This window comes from Tetrao urogallus (assembly GCF_951394365.1).
Source record: "Tetrao urogallus genome assembly, chromosome: 11".
NCBI classification, from domain to species: domain Eukaryota; kingdom Metazoa; phylum Chordata; class Aves; order Galliformes; family Phasianidae; genus Tetrao; species Tetrao urogallus.
Window position 1 is genome coordinate 19,537,771 of NC_136824.1, and position 14,652 is coordinate 19,552,422.

A 14,652-nucleotide genomic window follows, 5' to 3' on the forward strand; every position below is an offset into this window, starting at 1 on the left:
CAAAGGGGAGACACAGGAAAGAAGGGGAGACTCTTAAGAAGGGTTTGTGGTGATAAAACAAGGGGAAATGGCTTCAAGCTCAGAGGGAAGATTTAGGTTAGATATAAGGAAAAAATCTTTTACAGTGAGGGTGGTGAGGCACTGGAACAGGTTGCCCAGTGTTGTGGTTGACGCCCCATCCCTGGAGACTTTCAAGGTGAGGCCAGATCAGGCCCGAGGCAACCTGATCTAGCTGTGATCCCTGTGCATTGCAGGGGAGTTCGATTAGATGGCCCTCAGAAGTCCCTTCTCAACGGGAACAGATCCAAGGATTCTACGATGCTCCTCAGGCAACAAACCATGCAGTTAAACCAATTGGCTCTGTTCAGGTAGGGATACTGCAGGTCAGCGCAGCTGCTGAGTGTTAAAGAAAACGGCCTCATGGACACAGCACCTCTATAGATTGCACAAGTCTAACAAGGTACATATGCAAGAAGCCAAAAATACAACATAAGTGAGGTTTTGTCCTTGCCCTTCCGGACTGCTTTACCCTACACAAGCTGAGTGTGCGACAGCAGTAATCATCTTCAATAATCCCTGTTGCTGGGCAATCTGGGAGCAGTCATGAAGAAGAGGGAATAAAAGATGCAGTGAAATGCAACTGAAGTAACACACGTCAAGTGGCCTTGAACTGCTGGTAGGTTTTGCAAGATCAAGAGGAAAGTTGTCAATCCTGGGACAGCACAGGCAGGGATAACTTGGCTCCTGCTGCCAAGCAACACAACCAGAGATAACTGCACAAGAAGGGTCAGGCAGCCTCAGGTGGAGGCAGCAAAGGCACCATGACCCCAGTGCCTGTTCTTGTGAAGATCTGCCCTAACAAAGGGGAGGTAAAATCTTTCCATTAGTCAGCACAGACAGCATGGATGTAAGTTACAGTGGTCACACAATCAGTGTAGAGGCAGATGCTCCAGAGCTTCTGCCTTGTGTCTTAAATTCTCCTCCGACACCACTTCTACACAAACAAGATCACTAACAAGAAGCTCACAAAACAAGCTGTTGCATGTGGTGATGAGAGGCAGCTTCTTTAAAACCACTGGGCAGCGGTGGTTTGGACAAAGAGTAGCTTCCACATGAGCAAGATGTGGCCAGCTAGGGGCACTCTGATCCTTTTTCCAAAATGACAACCCAAAAAACCTAACACTATTGCATCCTACTAAATCATCCTCGCCAAACAGCTGTGGGTGTTTCCCATCTCAAATCTTCTATTACCTAGGGCTGGACTGAATGTTTGTGTTCAAAGTAATCCTTTGCTATCTTCTGCCCAAAACACCTTGCAGCCCTGAAGCAGATTATTTCAGTGTGATTTACATGAACATAACAATACTGAATGGATCTACAGCTCGGGACTGCTTACTCTTCAGAAAGAAAGGACAGGAGCAGCTGCTACTCTGTAAGTAGAGGATGTCAATTCACTGGGCTCTAGGAGCCCACTTGCAATGACAAGGCCTACCCCCTCCCTGGGCAACAAAACTGGGCAACGAGGCTGGGCAATAATGAAGAATTGTGGCAAGATGCTGGGCAAGATGTAAAATCTTTATTCCAGTTCTAAATTGGAAAAAAACCATCACCTCCACAGATCACCATTCGACAGTTCAGTCAGCATGGGGAGAGGTCACATTTGCCCAGCAGAGGCACAGGCTTAAAGGACACAGTCCTGTAGGCACTTGGAGAGGAAGCTCAGCTTCAAAGTACAAACACTGAACAGTTTGGCTTAAAGTTTTAATATAAAAAACCTCACTAAAAATGCTAAAATGTGACAAACCATTGGAAATACTGTGACAAACATTCACCCTTAGGCAGTAAAAAACAAAACAAACCCAAACTGGCAAGAAGCTTTGAAATGTACGTTTTCTTCTTCCTCCCGGCACATCGGACCATCATCTTCTACTTAAAACGTTCACCTACACAACCCATGGAATCTTCACTGCGTTCTTCAGTGCAGCAGGCTACTCTCGATGGACCAGCACAAACAAACCCAGTAGAAAGAGGACTGCATACTGTAAGACAAAGCAGAAGAGACAAAGAGTGCACACTCACCTCTAAAGATGCAGCAACGGGATCGGAAGTACTGGGCAAACAGTTCTGCCTGAGTATGCAAAGTTCTCATAAGGGAATTTTAGCTGGTGGGGGAGAAAATGAAAGAACTCTTACCTTAAATTTTGGGTAATCATTCATTAAGATGGTCACTATTCCAATGTAGGGCACAAACCTACAAGAGTAAAAAAAAAAAACTACAAGAAGAGTATTCAAGGGTGCACACAACCTCTACTGGTGTAACTGGTGATTTTTTCCTATGTCAGCCTTCTAGGTTCTTGGTGCTCAAAGCCCAATGGTGCTTTGTGGCAATCTGACCCAATTCAGCAGTGCTAGGAAAAGATGATCTGCTTCAGCCAGTGCCTGCATCTCCAACCAGGCTGGCTTTCCTGAGGGCCACTGCAGCAGGAGTAGAGGCCTGTCCAAAAGGCATGTTCCTCTGCATCAAACAGGGAGAGTCAAATCTCTCGTTATGCACGGCGTGCTGCAAGGGAATTCAACCAAATTAAACTGCCACCACCCGCAGCTTGTTGCTTATCCTGCTTTTCCCAGCTTCTTTCAGCACAGAGAACCTCCAGCCAGGTGCCAGCACGTTTCTAGCAGTAGCCACTGGGAATAAAACATTGGTGTAATACCAGCTTATTCTCTTGAGAGGAAGGAAGGGGCAATCAGCACCCAGTTTGCAATTCAGTTTAAAATAAGTGAACGGCCGTGGAGCTTCCTTGGGATAGACAAAATCAGCACAGAAGCAGTGTAGCTTGTAGGGTCCTTAGAAACTGCTATGGAGCAGAGCAAAATCTAAACAAGCCAAGAGTCAGCTGTCTACTTCCAATTATTCTAACACTCTTCATGGTTAATTAAAGTGACACTCTTATGCGTGATTTGGAATACAAAAAAATGCTTCATGGTGAGATTTTGTGTGCGTGTGTGTGATTATCAGGAAGATGAAGCTTAGATTACATTTGGGTACTTGAGCTGTCCTGTCTAATCGAAAGAAGATCCTCAGGAAGGACAACTTCAACAAAAAGGAATTAGGCAAGCTGTGGAGATTGGACACTGGTAGTTGTTTCCTCCCATGACGAAGGAATCATTGAGCAAGTAGGCTCTCAGGCCTCTAACAGCTCTGATGATAACCCACACTGCTTAAGAGCCTTATTGTGAACACAGGGGTTCCACATTAGAAACTCAGATCTCTCTTGCTGGAAGGACTGTGACTCGCAAAAATAATTTTGACACATATTCTCATCATGCCTTAATGCCAGAGCAGGCACTGCCTTTGCACTGCTGTCTGTTCAGCATCAAAATCTCACGATGCAGCTCACAGCTTGATGCCTTCACTTGGGCCAAGCTCAGAACACAACCACATTTGTCTTTTAACCCCCCATGGTACCACTTGAAATACTTCCATGCAGGTCACAAAAGCCCAGTGGGGAGCTCACTGGGAAAGGGGGATTAACAGGCAGCAGTGGGAAGCAATACAAAAAGCTCCACTTACCCTCTTGCTCGTCCTACTACATCCTTTTTCTCCAGCCAGTGCTGCCCTCGTTTGTACAGCCCTCTGTCATCCACAGCATTGTTGTCTCCCTTTGTCAAAAATTTGATGTCACCGTTTTGCCTGGCAAAGATAAATCAGAAAGAGAAGTCTAAGAACTTCTTAAAAGCCGTCCTAGAATTAGCGTGTTGAGACTGACACAAATGGCTAGAAGCAAACACGTCCGAGATGTTCGAGCAGGATGAAAGAGGGAAACTGTTGAATGCAGAGGAAGGAACACTGTGTTTGGGGGAAAAAATGCAAACAGAAGAATGAATTCTGGCCCCAGGCAAGCTTTCCTGCAGAGTTTAAGAACAGAACCAGCCATTTCCAGTGAAGGTTCAGCTACTGTGACTATGCATTTGAATTCTCTTCTGTCAATGCTCATCTTGCATTATATTGAGTTCTGGGGTCTGTACTGCCATCCAAAACGGAGCGGGGCAGAGGAGGCACAGAGATGCTGCCAGGGCTGCAGCACCTCTGCTATGGAGACGGCTGAGGAGCTGGGGGTGTTCAGCCTGGGCAAGAGAAGGCTGTGGGGAGACCTCAGTGCGGCCTTCCAGGACTTGAGGGGAGCTCAAAACAGGAAGGGGACTGACTTTATATGGTCTGACTGTGAAAGGGCAAGGAGTGCCTTTAAACACAGGAGATTTAGGTGAGATGTCAGGAAGAAATCTTCACTCAGAGGGTGCTGAGGCACTGGAACAGATTACCCAGAGAGGCTGTGAATGTCCATTCCTGGAGGCATTCAAGGCCAGGTTGGATGGGATCCTGGGCAGCCTGATCTAGTGGCTGGCAACCCTGTCCATGGCAGAGGGGTTGGAACTAGGTGATCTTTAAAGTCCTCTCCAACTTAAGCCATTCTGTGATTCTATGAAAATGAGGCTCTGGGGTTAAAGCACACAGTTCTACTCAGTAGTGGTCAGGAACAAGCTGACACACAGAAATTATCAGGAAAGAGGGACAAACCAGAACAAACAATCCCTTTATGACATGACATGAACTCAGGATGTGCCTACATCTTGAAGGCTTTGTATGGCTCTGAACCCTCTACGTCCTTTTTGGAGAGAAGACCTGGCCAAGGTTCAGAAATGGTGAATAAGGTCCGGAGCCACTTCTGTACAAAGAAGAGACCAAGGCTCTTCAGCCTGGAAACAACAGAACTGACAGGAGATGTGACAGCAGCTCCATGTAAGTGACACAAAAACAGCTTTTCACTGCCTCTTCCCATACAACACCCAGATGCCACCAAGCAAAACCAGAGGTAACAGGTACAAACTGAACTATGTCTCAATGACAGAGTATTTTGGATGGCAAAGAATGACATCAGTAAGTGAGCAGATACCCACATCAAAATGAAAACGGGGCTATTAATACAGAATATCACTTATTGCTTGAAACCATTATTTACTGAAAGCAGGGAAATTATCGCTGTACATTCTCTTTAATCTTTAATCCTTTCATTCTCTTTAATTTCTTCTAATTTAATCCTTCCTTCAACTAATTCTTCCTCAGTTAGCTCATCAGAACCAGCACCCAGGAGCAGCAGAACTGCTGCTCTGACCTAGAAGCAGCGCTGTCCTACTCTGGCCTTACACACAGTGTTTTGCTCTCTTCTCCCTTCTCCAGGCATTCCCACCTGGCTGGATGGACAACCAGCAATGCTTGTTTCAAAGCAGTGGTCTGTGCCACTGCCTGGGGACCCCGCTGCCTCCCTGTGGTATCTGGAGAACTGCTGCTGGTTCTGTTGGCTTCCTCAGAGAAACAACAGGTCCAGCATGGTATGGGAAAGCACGCGGATCCTCACAGCCCCTGCTGTTGTCATCACAGCCAAACAACAATCTGTGTTACACGAAAGGAGAGCCTTGGAAGGGAAAAGGAGGGAAAAAAATAGAACAGATCTCTCTTCAAAGCACATCTAGCTCACAGTATGGAAATGGCAACAACCCAGCAGCTTACTTACAGAGTCCAGGAAAAGACAGAGATACCCAAAGGCACAGGTAAAGGCGTTTCATTCTGAAGACTGACGGTGTGAGGAGCACACCATCATACCAAACTGTTTCCATGCTGCATCATAAACCTGTGTGAGAAGCACACAGCAGAGCTGCTCTGCTGTTTAAAAGGTGAAAGGAAAGCCAGCCTGGCTCTCCTGCACAGCCACTGCGCCACTCTGGATGGCAGACTGTTCTGTAATACAGAGCAAACTCAATTTCATTCTGAACAACGAAAAAGAAGCTAGCAAGTAGAAAAAGCTTTTCTCCTTGAAACAATACTGCTGTGAACTGGAGCCCCAGTTGCTACGAAACTGTGGACAACGGAGTATTCTGCTTCTCTTCATTCTCACATTCCTGTCAGCTTTCACGATTTTCGTTCTCAGCCTGTAACTACAGAAGCAAACTGGACTCCGGCCATCCAGAGGAAATTCCTGAATTCAGAACCACCACCAGAAAAATAGTCTTCAACTAACGAGAGAAGCAACTGATACCTCAAAGTATGAGCTGCTTCCAGTGCTCAGCTTTGGGTCTTTCATCTTTACTAACATAAGGATCAAGTTTGGCTTGTCTTTTTTTTTTTTTAATGCAAATAAAAAATACTGGAGAACGGCTTGACTTCACTTCAGAATCTGGGATCGGTGCTATGGTTCCATTAAAACAAAAAAAAAGCACTGGATACCTAGTGTTGAGATAAAGCCAGGCAAAAAAAATAGGGTGAAGAATGTCTGGAGACAAATTGTTACACTGAGAGCACGTTTCCGCTCCTCCTTCCCAAAAACTGGCTGAAAGCAGACAGAGAACACCCTGACTTTTCTTACCTCTTCAATCACCAGTCCGAGCAGCAGCACTGGAGCCCAGATGAGACTTTTGCATGCAACAGGGGAGAAGGAAAGTAGTGTTTCACTTAAAAGAGTTCCCAAGACATCTCAAAAAGCATGTGCGCAGTGTTTGATAGCAGATTTACTGCCTATACCAACCTCCTTTTTGAAACTAAAGCTACCAAGAACCAACACTTTGAAAAACAACTAACCCACGACAGGTTCTGGGTGTAGAATCAATCTGTACAGCAAACAATCTGCTATGCCTACAGCATCCTTGCAGTCAGGATTTCAGCTGAACTATTTATGTGCATGAAGCCGGCTGAGCTCGAGTTGGGCCAGGAGGGCAGTCAAGACGTTCCAACAGCTGTAGCTGCCACAAAAGCTTGAGAGAGAACCTCTGTCCCTTCAACCTCATCGGTTGACAGCAACCCAGAGCAGTTGGATGTCCCTGGAGGTGTTAAAGGCCAGGCTGGATGTGGCCCTGGGCAGCCAGGCCTACTATTAGATATGGAAGTTGACCAACTTGCCTGTGGCAGGGGGGTTGGAGCTTGTGATCTTTGAGGTCCTTTCCAACCCAAGCCATTCTATTCTTTGATAACTCTTGAATGCCACCTTTACATATAATGCAAGTGATTCATTAAATCTAGAAATGGATCTCTGAGCCTTGGTAGAGCTCCAGTTCATTCCTAATTTACTCAGCAAAAAGATGCCGGGACCACATTCAAATGGGGTTACCCACTCAGCTCTCTTCTCAGCATGCCAGCTCTTCTGGCATGAAGAAACAGGGATTCAGTTCAAGGTTCAGCTTTGACTCACATCCCTCACAGGGCCGGCTCTTATCCCCACCAACTGCTGGCTTTGAGCAGTCCCAATTGCTTCAGAACAGACAAATAAGAAGGCTCACAACTGAAGAGAAAGTCTTGCTTGGAAAACCAAACCCTGTTCAGTAATCAAACCAGAATGACTGCTTTTTTCACTTCTTCTGATGCACACTCTGCTCAACATTTTGAATACAAATGGTACAGGGACAGTGCAGCCCATCTGGACACTGAGTATAATGATGCTATAATGATTCCTACAGAGAAGAAAACCATACAAAGAAACCCTTCCCCTGGTTAGGTCCCTCAAAGTTTAAAACAGTGCATGCTGTGCTGAAAACACTCTTCACGCATAAAGTTCTACTTCAGAGGTTACTTAACACACCCATTCCTAGAGGAGACAAAGCAGCAAAGTTATGAGGCAATTTGGGATGGAAATGACAGGAGATGCTACGTGACAGAGTGAGTTCAGGATACCGGGACAGACTCCCCAGCTTGGGAACTCTGCAGCTGATCCTCACAAGGGAACCAAAGCGGATAGATCTGCACTGCTGGAAACTCTGACATTACTTCCTGCAGCACTTGGACATCTCTTAAATGAAGTTCCACCCATTACTTAACCAAGGAGATGAGGAAAAAGACAATTAATTCAACAATTGCAATAGAAGCCCCCCAAATTCTTAACATACTTCTCATGAATTTTCAGAACACGATGGACTATAGGAATTTCCCTTCCTTCTATCCTAAAGACCACAATTTCTCCCACTCTGATTGGATCTTCAATGCGGTTTGTTAGGAACAGGAGATCTCCTCTGTGAAATGCAGGCTCCATGCTTCCACTGAAAAAGAGAAGAGGAGCAATTAAGCAATATTTAAACACTGAGAATCAGGCTTCACCAGTTATAGCCTTTTAAGAGAAAGCTTGCTGTGTCTTTAAAGAATGCCTAAGATAATGGCACAGGCCTGGAGGACTGGCACGTGTCTGACCCCTGCTCCATCTGGGTTTTCTATCACTATGCTAGCAGCAATTAAGATCAGTGCTAGCGGGGAGGGTTAAAACCATACCAAGGGAAAGTCATTATGCTCTCTCCCTCGTAACAGGGCTGGCAACCAGCAGCACCTTCTCTACGAGCACTGAATTCATTGTGCTATGCTGGCAGTGCTGCAGTGGTGGGCAGGCAGCTTTTGCGTTTTGTTTTTTCACAGGTAGATGGACGGCCCTTGAGAACGCAGTGCTGAAAACACACGAGCTCTTATGCTCCCATCTGGAACAAACAGATGGGCGTGCTGAAAATTTGTTATTGTGATTCATCACTTTGCTTAACTATCTCATTTCAGGCACTGCTATTCAAGTTGTTTTTCCCCTGTCCTGTAAATGACGACTGTTATCAAATACCTAACCTTCCTGCTTTCAAATCAATAATGCGATACAGCAGGAAACAATGAACTTTCACTATTTTATCTCAAGACAGTAGAGAAGCTGCTATTTCGGAGATAAGAAGAGAGGATGTGACCCAAAGGCCCACGTCTGACTCACTGGGAAGAGCAGCGCAAAGCATCTCCCCTGAACTTCAAGGGATCCATCAGGAGTGCCACTTGCTTCTAAGTCTTTTCTTTTTGAGCCTTGTTAAATGGCATGAGGTAATTAACACCGATGTAAAAATGCACTGAAAGGCCAAAGCAGCCACAGAACAGGACACGTGTGGTACCCACGCAGCACCTGGCCGTGCCTGCACCCAGTCAATGTCCAAGAACTCCACCAGGAGGAACTTGTCCCAGAAAGAAGGAGGACGCAAGCAGGGCACACCATCAGTGGCACCCATGGCATCATGCTTTTGTGAGGCTACGCAGCATCTGAAACATATCCAGTTATGGTGATATCCCTTATTTTCTGCCTGTAGGGGAACTGCTGGATCACAGCCTGATTGACCACCTGAGGGGAGCACCGAGTCAGCCGGGAGCACAGGTGAAGGCGATTCAGCTGCGTGATCAGAAGGGGTGCAGCCTGGTTCCACCTCTCCTAATCCCATTGAAGGGCTGACTGCCATTCAGGAAGGATCTCTCTCTGGAGATTGCTTCTTGTGGAGTTTCCTGTGAGCCTACAACACTGGTGAGCACTTTCCATTTATCTCTGATTATCTTTTCCAATGTCATAATCTCACCAGCCTAACCTTCTCTGTATACCTATTGATCATCCAATACTTTACAACATTTGTACACTTATTTCTCTTACACAGTCACACATGTACCAGGTATGGCTGCAGCTCCCTTTCTCCTAGCTCACTAGAAGATCGGGGAAAAAAATAAGTAGCTGTGAAAAACATAATGGAGACCAGTGAGGATGCAACATAACGTCAGTAACGCTCATTGGTAGTGGCAAGCCCGGTCCTATTTAAAAAAAACTCTTCCCTGTAAGAATTTATTTGCTAGCATCTCAAAGACATCAACCTCTTTGTTCATTAATTGAGACTTGTTGCATTCTTCAACCACTCACACAGCAGCAGCAACAAGAGAGGCGAACAGGAGGCGACTGTGCTGCAATGCCCTGCTGCTATGGCCTCTACAGCAGGATGTGCTGCAACCTCAGTGACAAGGCGAGCCCTGCCACAAGCACTGCTTTCATGCAGCAGTGTGTGTCCCCCAAACCACTGGTGCCAGGCCTCCTGCTTCAAGGCCTTCCTTTCCCATGGGTTTTTCCAGGAGATCTGATAGAACTCGAAAGCGCTTGGATTGAGCTCTTTGATGTTCTCTAGTTTCTTCTCTGTCCCTCCTCCAGGACCACCCCTGTCACGTATGTATTTGACAGCTGACAGAAACAGAAGATGCTATTTCTACACAGGGTGATAAGTTTCGCATTCCTGCTTCACAGAACCATCAAAAAGCTGAGGTTGGAGGGGAGCCGTGGGTCCATCTGGCCCAGTCCTGCCCGGCACGGAGCAAAGTGCTCACATCCAGGTGGCTTCTGAACGTCCCCACAGACAGAGGCTCCTCAGCCCCTCCGGGCAGCCTGTGCCGGCGCTCCATCACCCGCACTGTGCTGGCTGACGGTCAGTCAGAACCTCCTGCTCTGTGCCCGGCACCGCTCAGCAGCGCTCCCCTCCCTGCGGGCATTTCATCCTCTCCCCCGTCTTCCACTGACACCGGAGATCCTCAGAGAGGCTCTGCCCAACCAGGACCCGGCAGCCGGGATGGACGCAGGGCCACGTCTCTAGAGACCATCCTCCAGAGGGCCGGACGCCCAGGCACAGCCAGAACCAAACCGCGGCCGCGACCCCAACCGCACCGCGCCCACCGCCTTCACCTCAACACCACCACGATGGGGCTCTCGCTGCCCGTCACCACCATCAGCCCCTTCCAGATCATGAGGGCGGACGAGACGATCATGCCGAAGTTCAGCACCTGGTAGTAGAGCTGGGGGGGAGAAGGGGGCGGCGGGGTCAGGCTCGGCCGGGGTCTGCGCGTGCCCGCTTCCGCCCGCCCCGCCGCGCACCTGCCGCTTGTTCATGCGCCGCACATCGTCCAGAAAGTCCAGCGACAGCATCGCGGGCACCACGGCGGCGGCCCCGCACCACTTCCGCTTCCGCCCGCGCGCTCGGCCGCTTCCGGCCCCGCCCCACCCGGGAAAAGCGGGAGCGGCAGCGGAAGGGGGCGGTGGAGCGGGGACGGAACCAACGGGGGGTGGAGGTGGGGGAGGGGACCGAAGGATCATGGGATCCCGGCCCGCGTCCTGCGCGGGGCCCGCCGCGTCCGTGGGGCGCCCGCAGCTCTGGGCAGCAGCGCCAGCGCCTCACCGCTCTGTGCTTGCAGTGCGCTACTCGCACCTCACCGCAGTGTCCTCTGTTAAAGCCGTCCCATCTACCGCTACCTGCAGCCTTCTCTTCCCCAGGCTGAACACCCCCAGCTCCTCAGCCCGTCTCCTTGGCCCTCCTCCGGCCCCGCAGCCCCCCTCTGTTAAGGGTCAGAAGGGACAGATGACAGCAAGGAGACGGCAAGGAGATGCTGGCAGGAGAAGGGGACGACGGTGACAGGGCGGGGATGGCGGGCAGGAGCCCCTGGGCTGTGTCCCTACCCCTGCCGGCTGGGGTGTCCCTTCAGCTCCAGTCCCCTCCAGCCCCACGGCCTTCCCCTCGGCAAGCAAACACCGCACCAGGAGCACCGTTGGATGCTTTTATTTGAAATACTTTGAAGTAAACATTATAGCAAGGCACAAATGCCACTGCAGATTAAATAGATATGTGATGGCTTGGGAGTGCCCCCGCTATCCTTACTCTACGTAGGCTACCTTGTAAAACATTCCCTAGGCTAATGTACACAGTATCAAAAAATACAAAGAGTCCAAACTGTTTGTATCAAAACACATTGAGACAAGAAAGTGAGCAATTCATATGCAATAAGATAAATAGTTCTTAAATTATTTAAACATTGTCATAGTAAACAATAATGAGCAAGATTCTGGCTCAACATAAAAAAAAAGTATAGAAGATAATTATATTACATGAAACGTGTGTGTTGGGGGAACGATGAGGAAACGGCACGGACAGAGTCAATATGACTACGTGGACATAAACGTCTCCAAAGGAATATGGAAAACTGAGGCAATAGGACAGCGGCTTCCCGGCCCCACCAGCCTCGTGGGGACCCTCATCACCTCCCTGCCAGGACCCCACAGGCCCCGGTGAGAAGTTCTTGTTTTCAGGACTGCGATGCCCTAATGCAGAGAGAAGTGCTGTACCCACCCACCTCCCTCTCCCTGTGGTTGTGCTCTCCCAGAAAGGGGCTACAAAATTCTGTTTCGGGGTGATTAAGAATCACGATGCTTCATTAAATTACTTTTTGGAAAACGTGACTGTTATTAAAGTAGTAACTTAAATGCAAGCTTGAGTACAACTCAGGCCTGTCCCATTAAACACAGACAATCTCGGATCGGCCAGCACGGCCCTGACACACGTGCTTTGCTGAGATAGCATTATGAATTAAAATGAATGAAACAAAGGCAAAATGGGAAAAGTAAGTCATAAATAGGAGGAAGACAGAAAGGGAGATGTGGGAGGCAAGGCTGGGGCTGCGGGCAGCGGCTGAAGCAGTGCACTCAAAGGAGGAAAGCTCATCTTCAGGGAACTGCAGCTGCAGAAAGTGCTCCTTGATCCTCAGGAGCTGGACAAACTCCAGGGAGGATTCTCGCCCTGCTTTCCCTTTTCAACTCTCTGAGCTGGCAGAGAGTTAGTGCTCAGGATGCAATGGCAGGTAATTTCTTTTCCAAATTTCCCTTACAAATGGAAGTTAACGGAAAGCAACGTCTATCCCAAGAAATCAACAGAACGTTTCAATGATTTGCCCCATCCCCACCCAGTATTTTGAGTAAAAACCCCCAGAGAAAAAGCCCCAACAGAGCAAAAAGTTTCTGTTTCGCTTCTAAGTCTTAACAGACTTTGAATGATTGTTCTGAGAGGTGCTACGAGGACCCTCCACACCACACGTCTGCCTGTGCTCACAAAGAGCTGAGTCAGTTTTGCACTCTTTGCATTCCAGGCTTTCCTCTTCCGCCATAGTGTTCATCTCGCCATTATAGCCCTCGTGTCCGTTCTCATTCGTCTCCGCTCGTAGCTTCTCCCTCTCCTCCTCTCCCTCCTCCTGCTCCTCCTCATCCTCTTCTTCCTCCTCTTCCTCCTCATCTTTTACTTTGTGAACAATGAAGAGGTGTCTGTTCAGAGAGATCTGAGATGTGTAACACAAGCCGCAGAACAAGCACTGATACGTGGAGCTGTCTGTCTTGTGCTGAGGTATGTGCTCCTGGAACTCAGTACTGACGTCTGTTGCAAACCCACATTTTGCACATTTCCAGTGCGCTTTCAGTTTTTTGGCCGGCGGTGCGTCTGAACCTGCAGCGGTCCCTGCCTGCCCCACATCGTTCGTCGTCATCCTCTTTGGAGATCTTGCCTTAAAAAATAAGATTAACAAGTTACTTCATCGTTTGAGCCCACAGAAGAATAAGCGTCTTAGTTTGCTGAATCCCACACATACACGTGAAGGCACCTGAGGTGAATACACACAGGTATTCTGCCACAAACTAAACAATGGCATGCCTGGGGGCTCCCCTCGCACTGCCTTCCCTGTCGATACCCAAACACCTTGAGGTTGCAGCAATGCCTCCTCTGCCCCTTGTCACAATTTGCAGGATGTCAGCTGCTGTCCTGCAAGGCAAGATGGGAGCTCTGGGAGGAGCCGGCAAGGCAGAAAAACCACAGGAAGGAGAAGCTGAAACGTCTTCCCCTCTACTGTGCCTTTTTCCTCACGCCACCTCTCACAGCCTCATGCCCTGTACCGCACCATCCTGCAGCGCGGTCTCCTCCTACGAGGACGGCTCGACCACGTGTCCTTTGTGTCATTTTGCTATCTCCCCATCCAGCAGCACTGCACAGCCTTTGTTTTGCATACAGTTTGGCTTGTATCTGGAACAGAGCTAGAGCAGTGTGCAGCCAGCTCACAGCTGCAGAGCTCTGCACGGGGGAAGCGGCCACCAGCTCACAGAATTCCAGATTTCCCTTTCTCCCTGCCTGGGATCACAAATAGAGAAGGGTCTTGGTTGCAATCCCTCAGTGCTATGGGACCGGGGACAGATAAATAGAGACAGATTTTCCTTATTGCTTCTGTTTTTAAACTGACTGGAACAAGGAGCTCAACCTGCCAACCTTCTGCTCCAAACCAGCCCAAAATAACATCAGTTGAACGGTTACAATTGTTGGAAAAAAATGGCACAGTTCCACTGCAGAGGAATGCAGTGCTTACATGTAACAGATCTAGTAGGAGCTAAACCAGAAACCTTTGTGCAAGTAGTAACAAAAACACGAGGGAGAAAGCAGAAAAAATGTACCAGACTCCCATACCTCAAGGAAACCGTGCAGTGGCATGGGGAGAACGAGGGTAAAAACAAACCCTAATTAGTTCTGGTTGCAAAGTGGTCTGAAAAAGGCCAGTAAACACAGGGCCGTATGTTCAAAACCATCTTGAAAAATGCAAGATGCATTGCCCCAGTGCTGCTGCAGCTCAGCTGCACTTTCAGTTCAGATCACGACACTGCTAGAAACTAACTAGAAGGAATTTGGAGAACAGGAGGGAAATCTGCCATATTTCAAAGCAAGAGGGCTTCACTGCCACCAATACCACTCGTTTTCTGCCCCGTGTGGACAGCTACTTGCCAGATACATCTATTTTTGAATGAAAATGTATGAGTTACTTCTGCTGTGTCTCTCTCTGGAGCTTTTGCTTTGGCCATCTGGGATAAGTCTGGGTTTTTGATGCCGTGCATGAGGCTGATGTGATTCTCCAGCATGAACGGCTGAGGAAATGTCTGATTTTCGTCTGTGCAGTACCTTGGAAATAAATACAAAACAAAGAAAATTTATTAGAGGAAA

The 14,652-nt window shown here is 48.3% G+C and overlaps 2 protein-coding genes across 4 annotated transcripts in view; both read right to left on the reverse strand.

Moving 5' to 3' along the window:
* Positions 1 to 1,988: 1,988 nt before the first annotated feature.
* On the reverse strand, positions 1,989 to 10,781 carry SEC11A (SEC11 homolog A, signal peptidase complex subunit; the record flags this gene model as incomplete). 3 transcript variants are annotated; one of them, XM_079540739.1, is made up of 6 exons in its annotated part: positions 1,989 to 2,039; positions 2,194 to 2,251; positions 3,572 to 3,691; positions 7,930 to 8,079; positions 10,542 to 10,651; positions 10,731 to 10,781. In XM_079540739.1, 6 exons carry the CDS (start codon positions 10,779 to 10,781, stop codon positions 1,989 to 1,991), a joined length of 540 nt encoding a protein of 179 aa, XP_079396865.1. The 3 variants fall into 3 exon arrangements, with proteins under 3 accessions (XP_079396865.1, XP_079396867.1, XP_079396866.1); XM_079540741.1 differs by lacking the exon at positions 7,930 to 8,079; XM_079540740.1 differs by lacking the exon at positions 3,572 to 3,691.
* Positions 10,782 to 12,652: 1,871 nt separating this feature from the next.
* ZNF592 (zinc finger protein 592) overlaps positions 12,653 to 14,652 on the reverse strand; it is a gene marked incomplete at both ends in the record, with an annotated part of 28,234 nt that continues 26,234 nt past the window's right edge. The window contains 2 exons of the mRNA XM_079540914.1: positions 12,653 to 13,177; positions 14,475 to 14,610. Coding sequence (XP_079397040.1) covers positions 12,653 to 13,177; positions 14,475 to 14,610 — 661 coding nt within the window. The remainder of the gene's footprint in view (positions 13,178 to 14,474; positions 14,611 to 14,652) is intronic.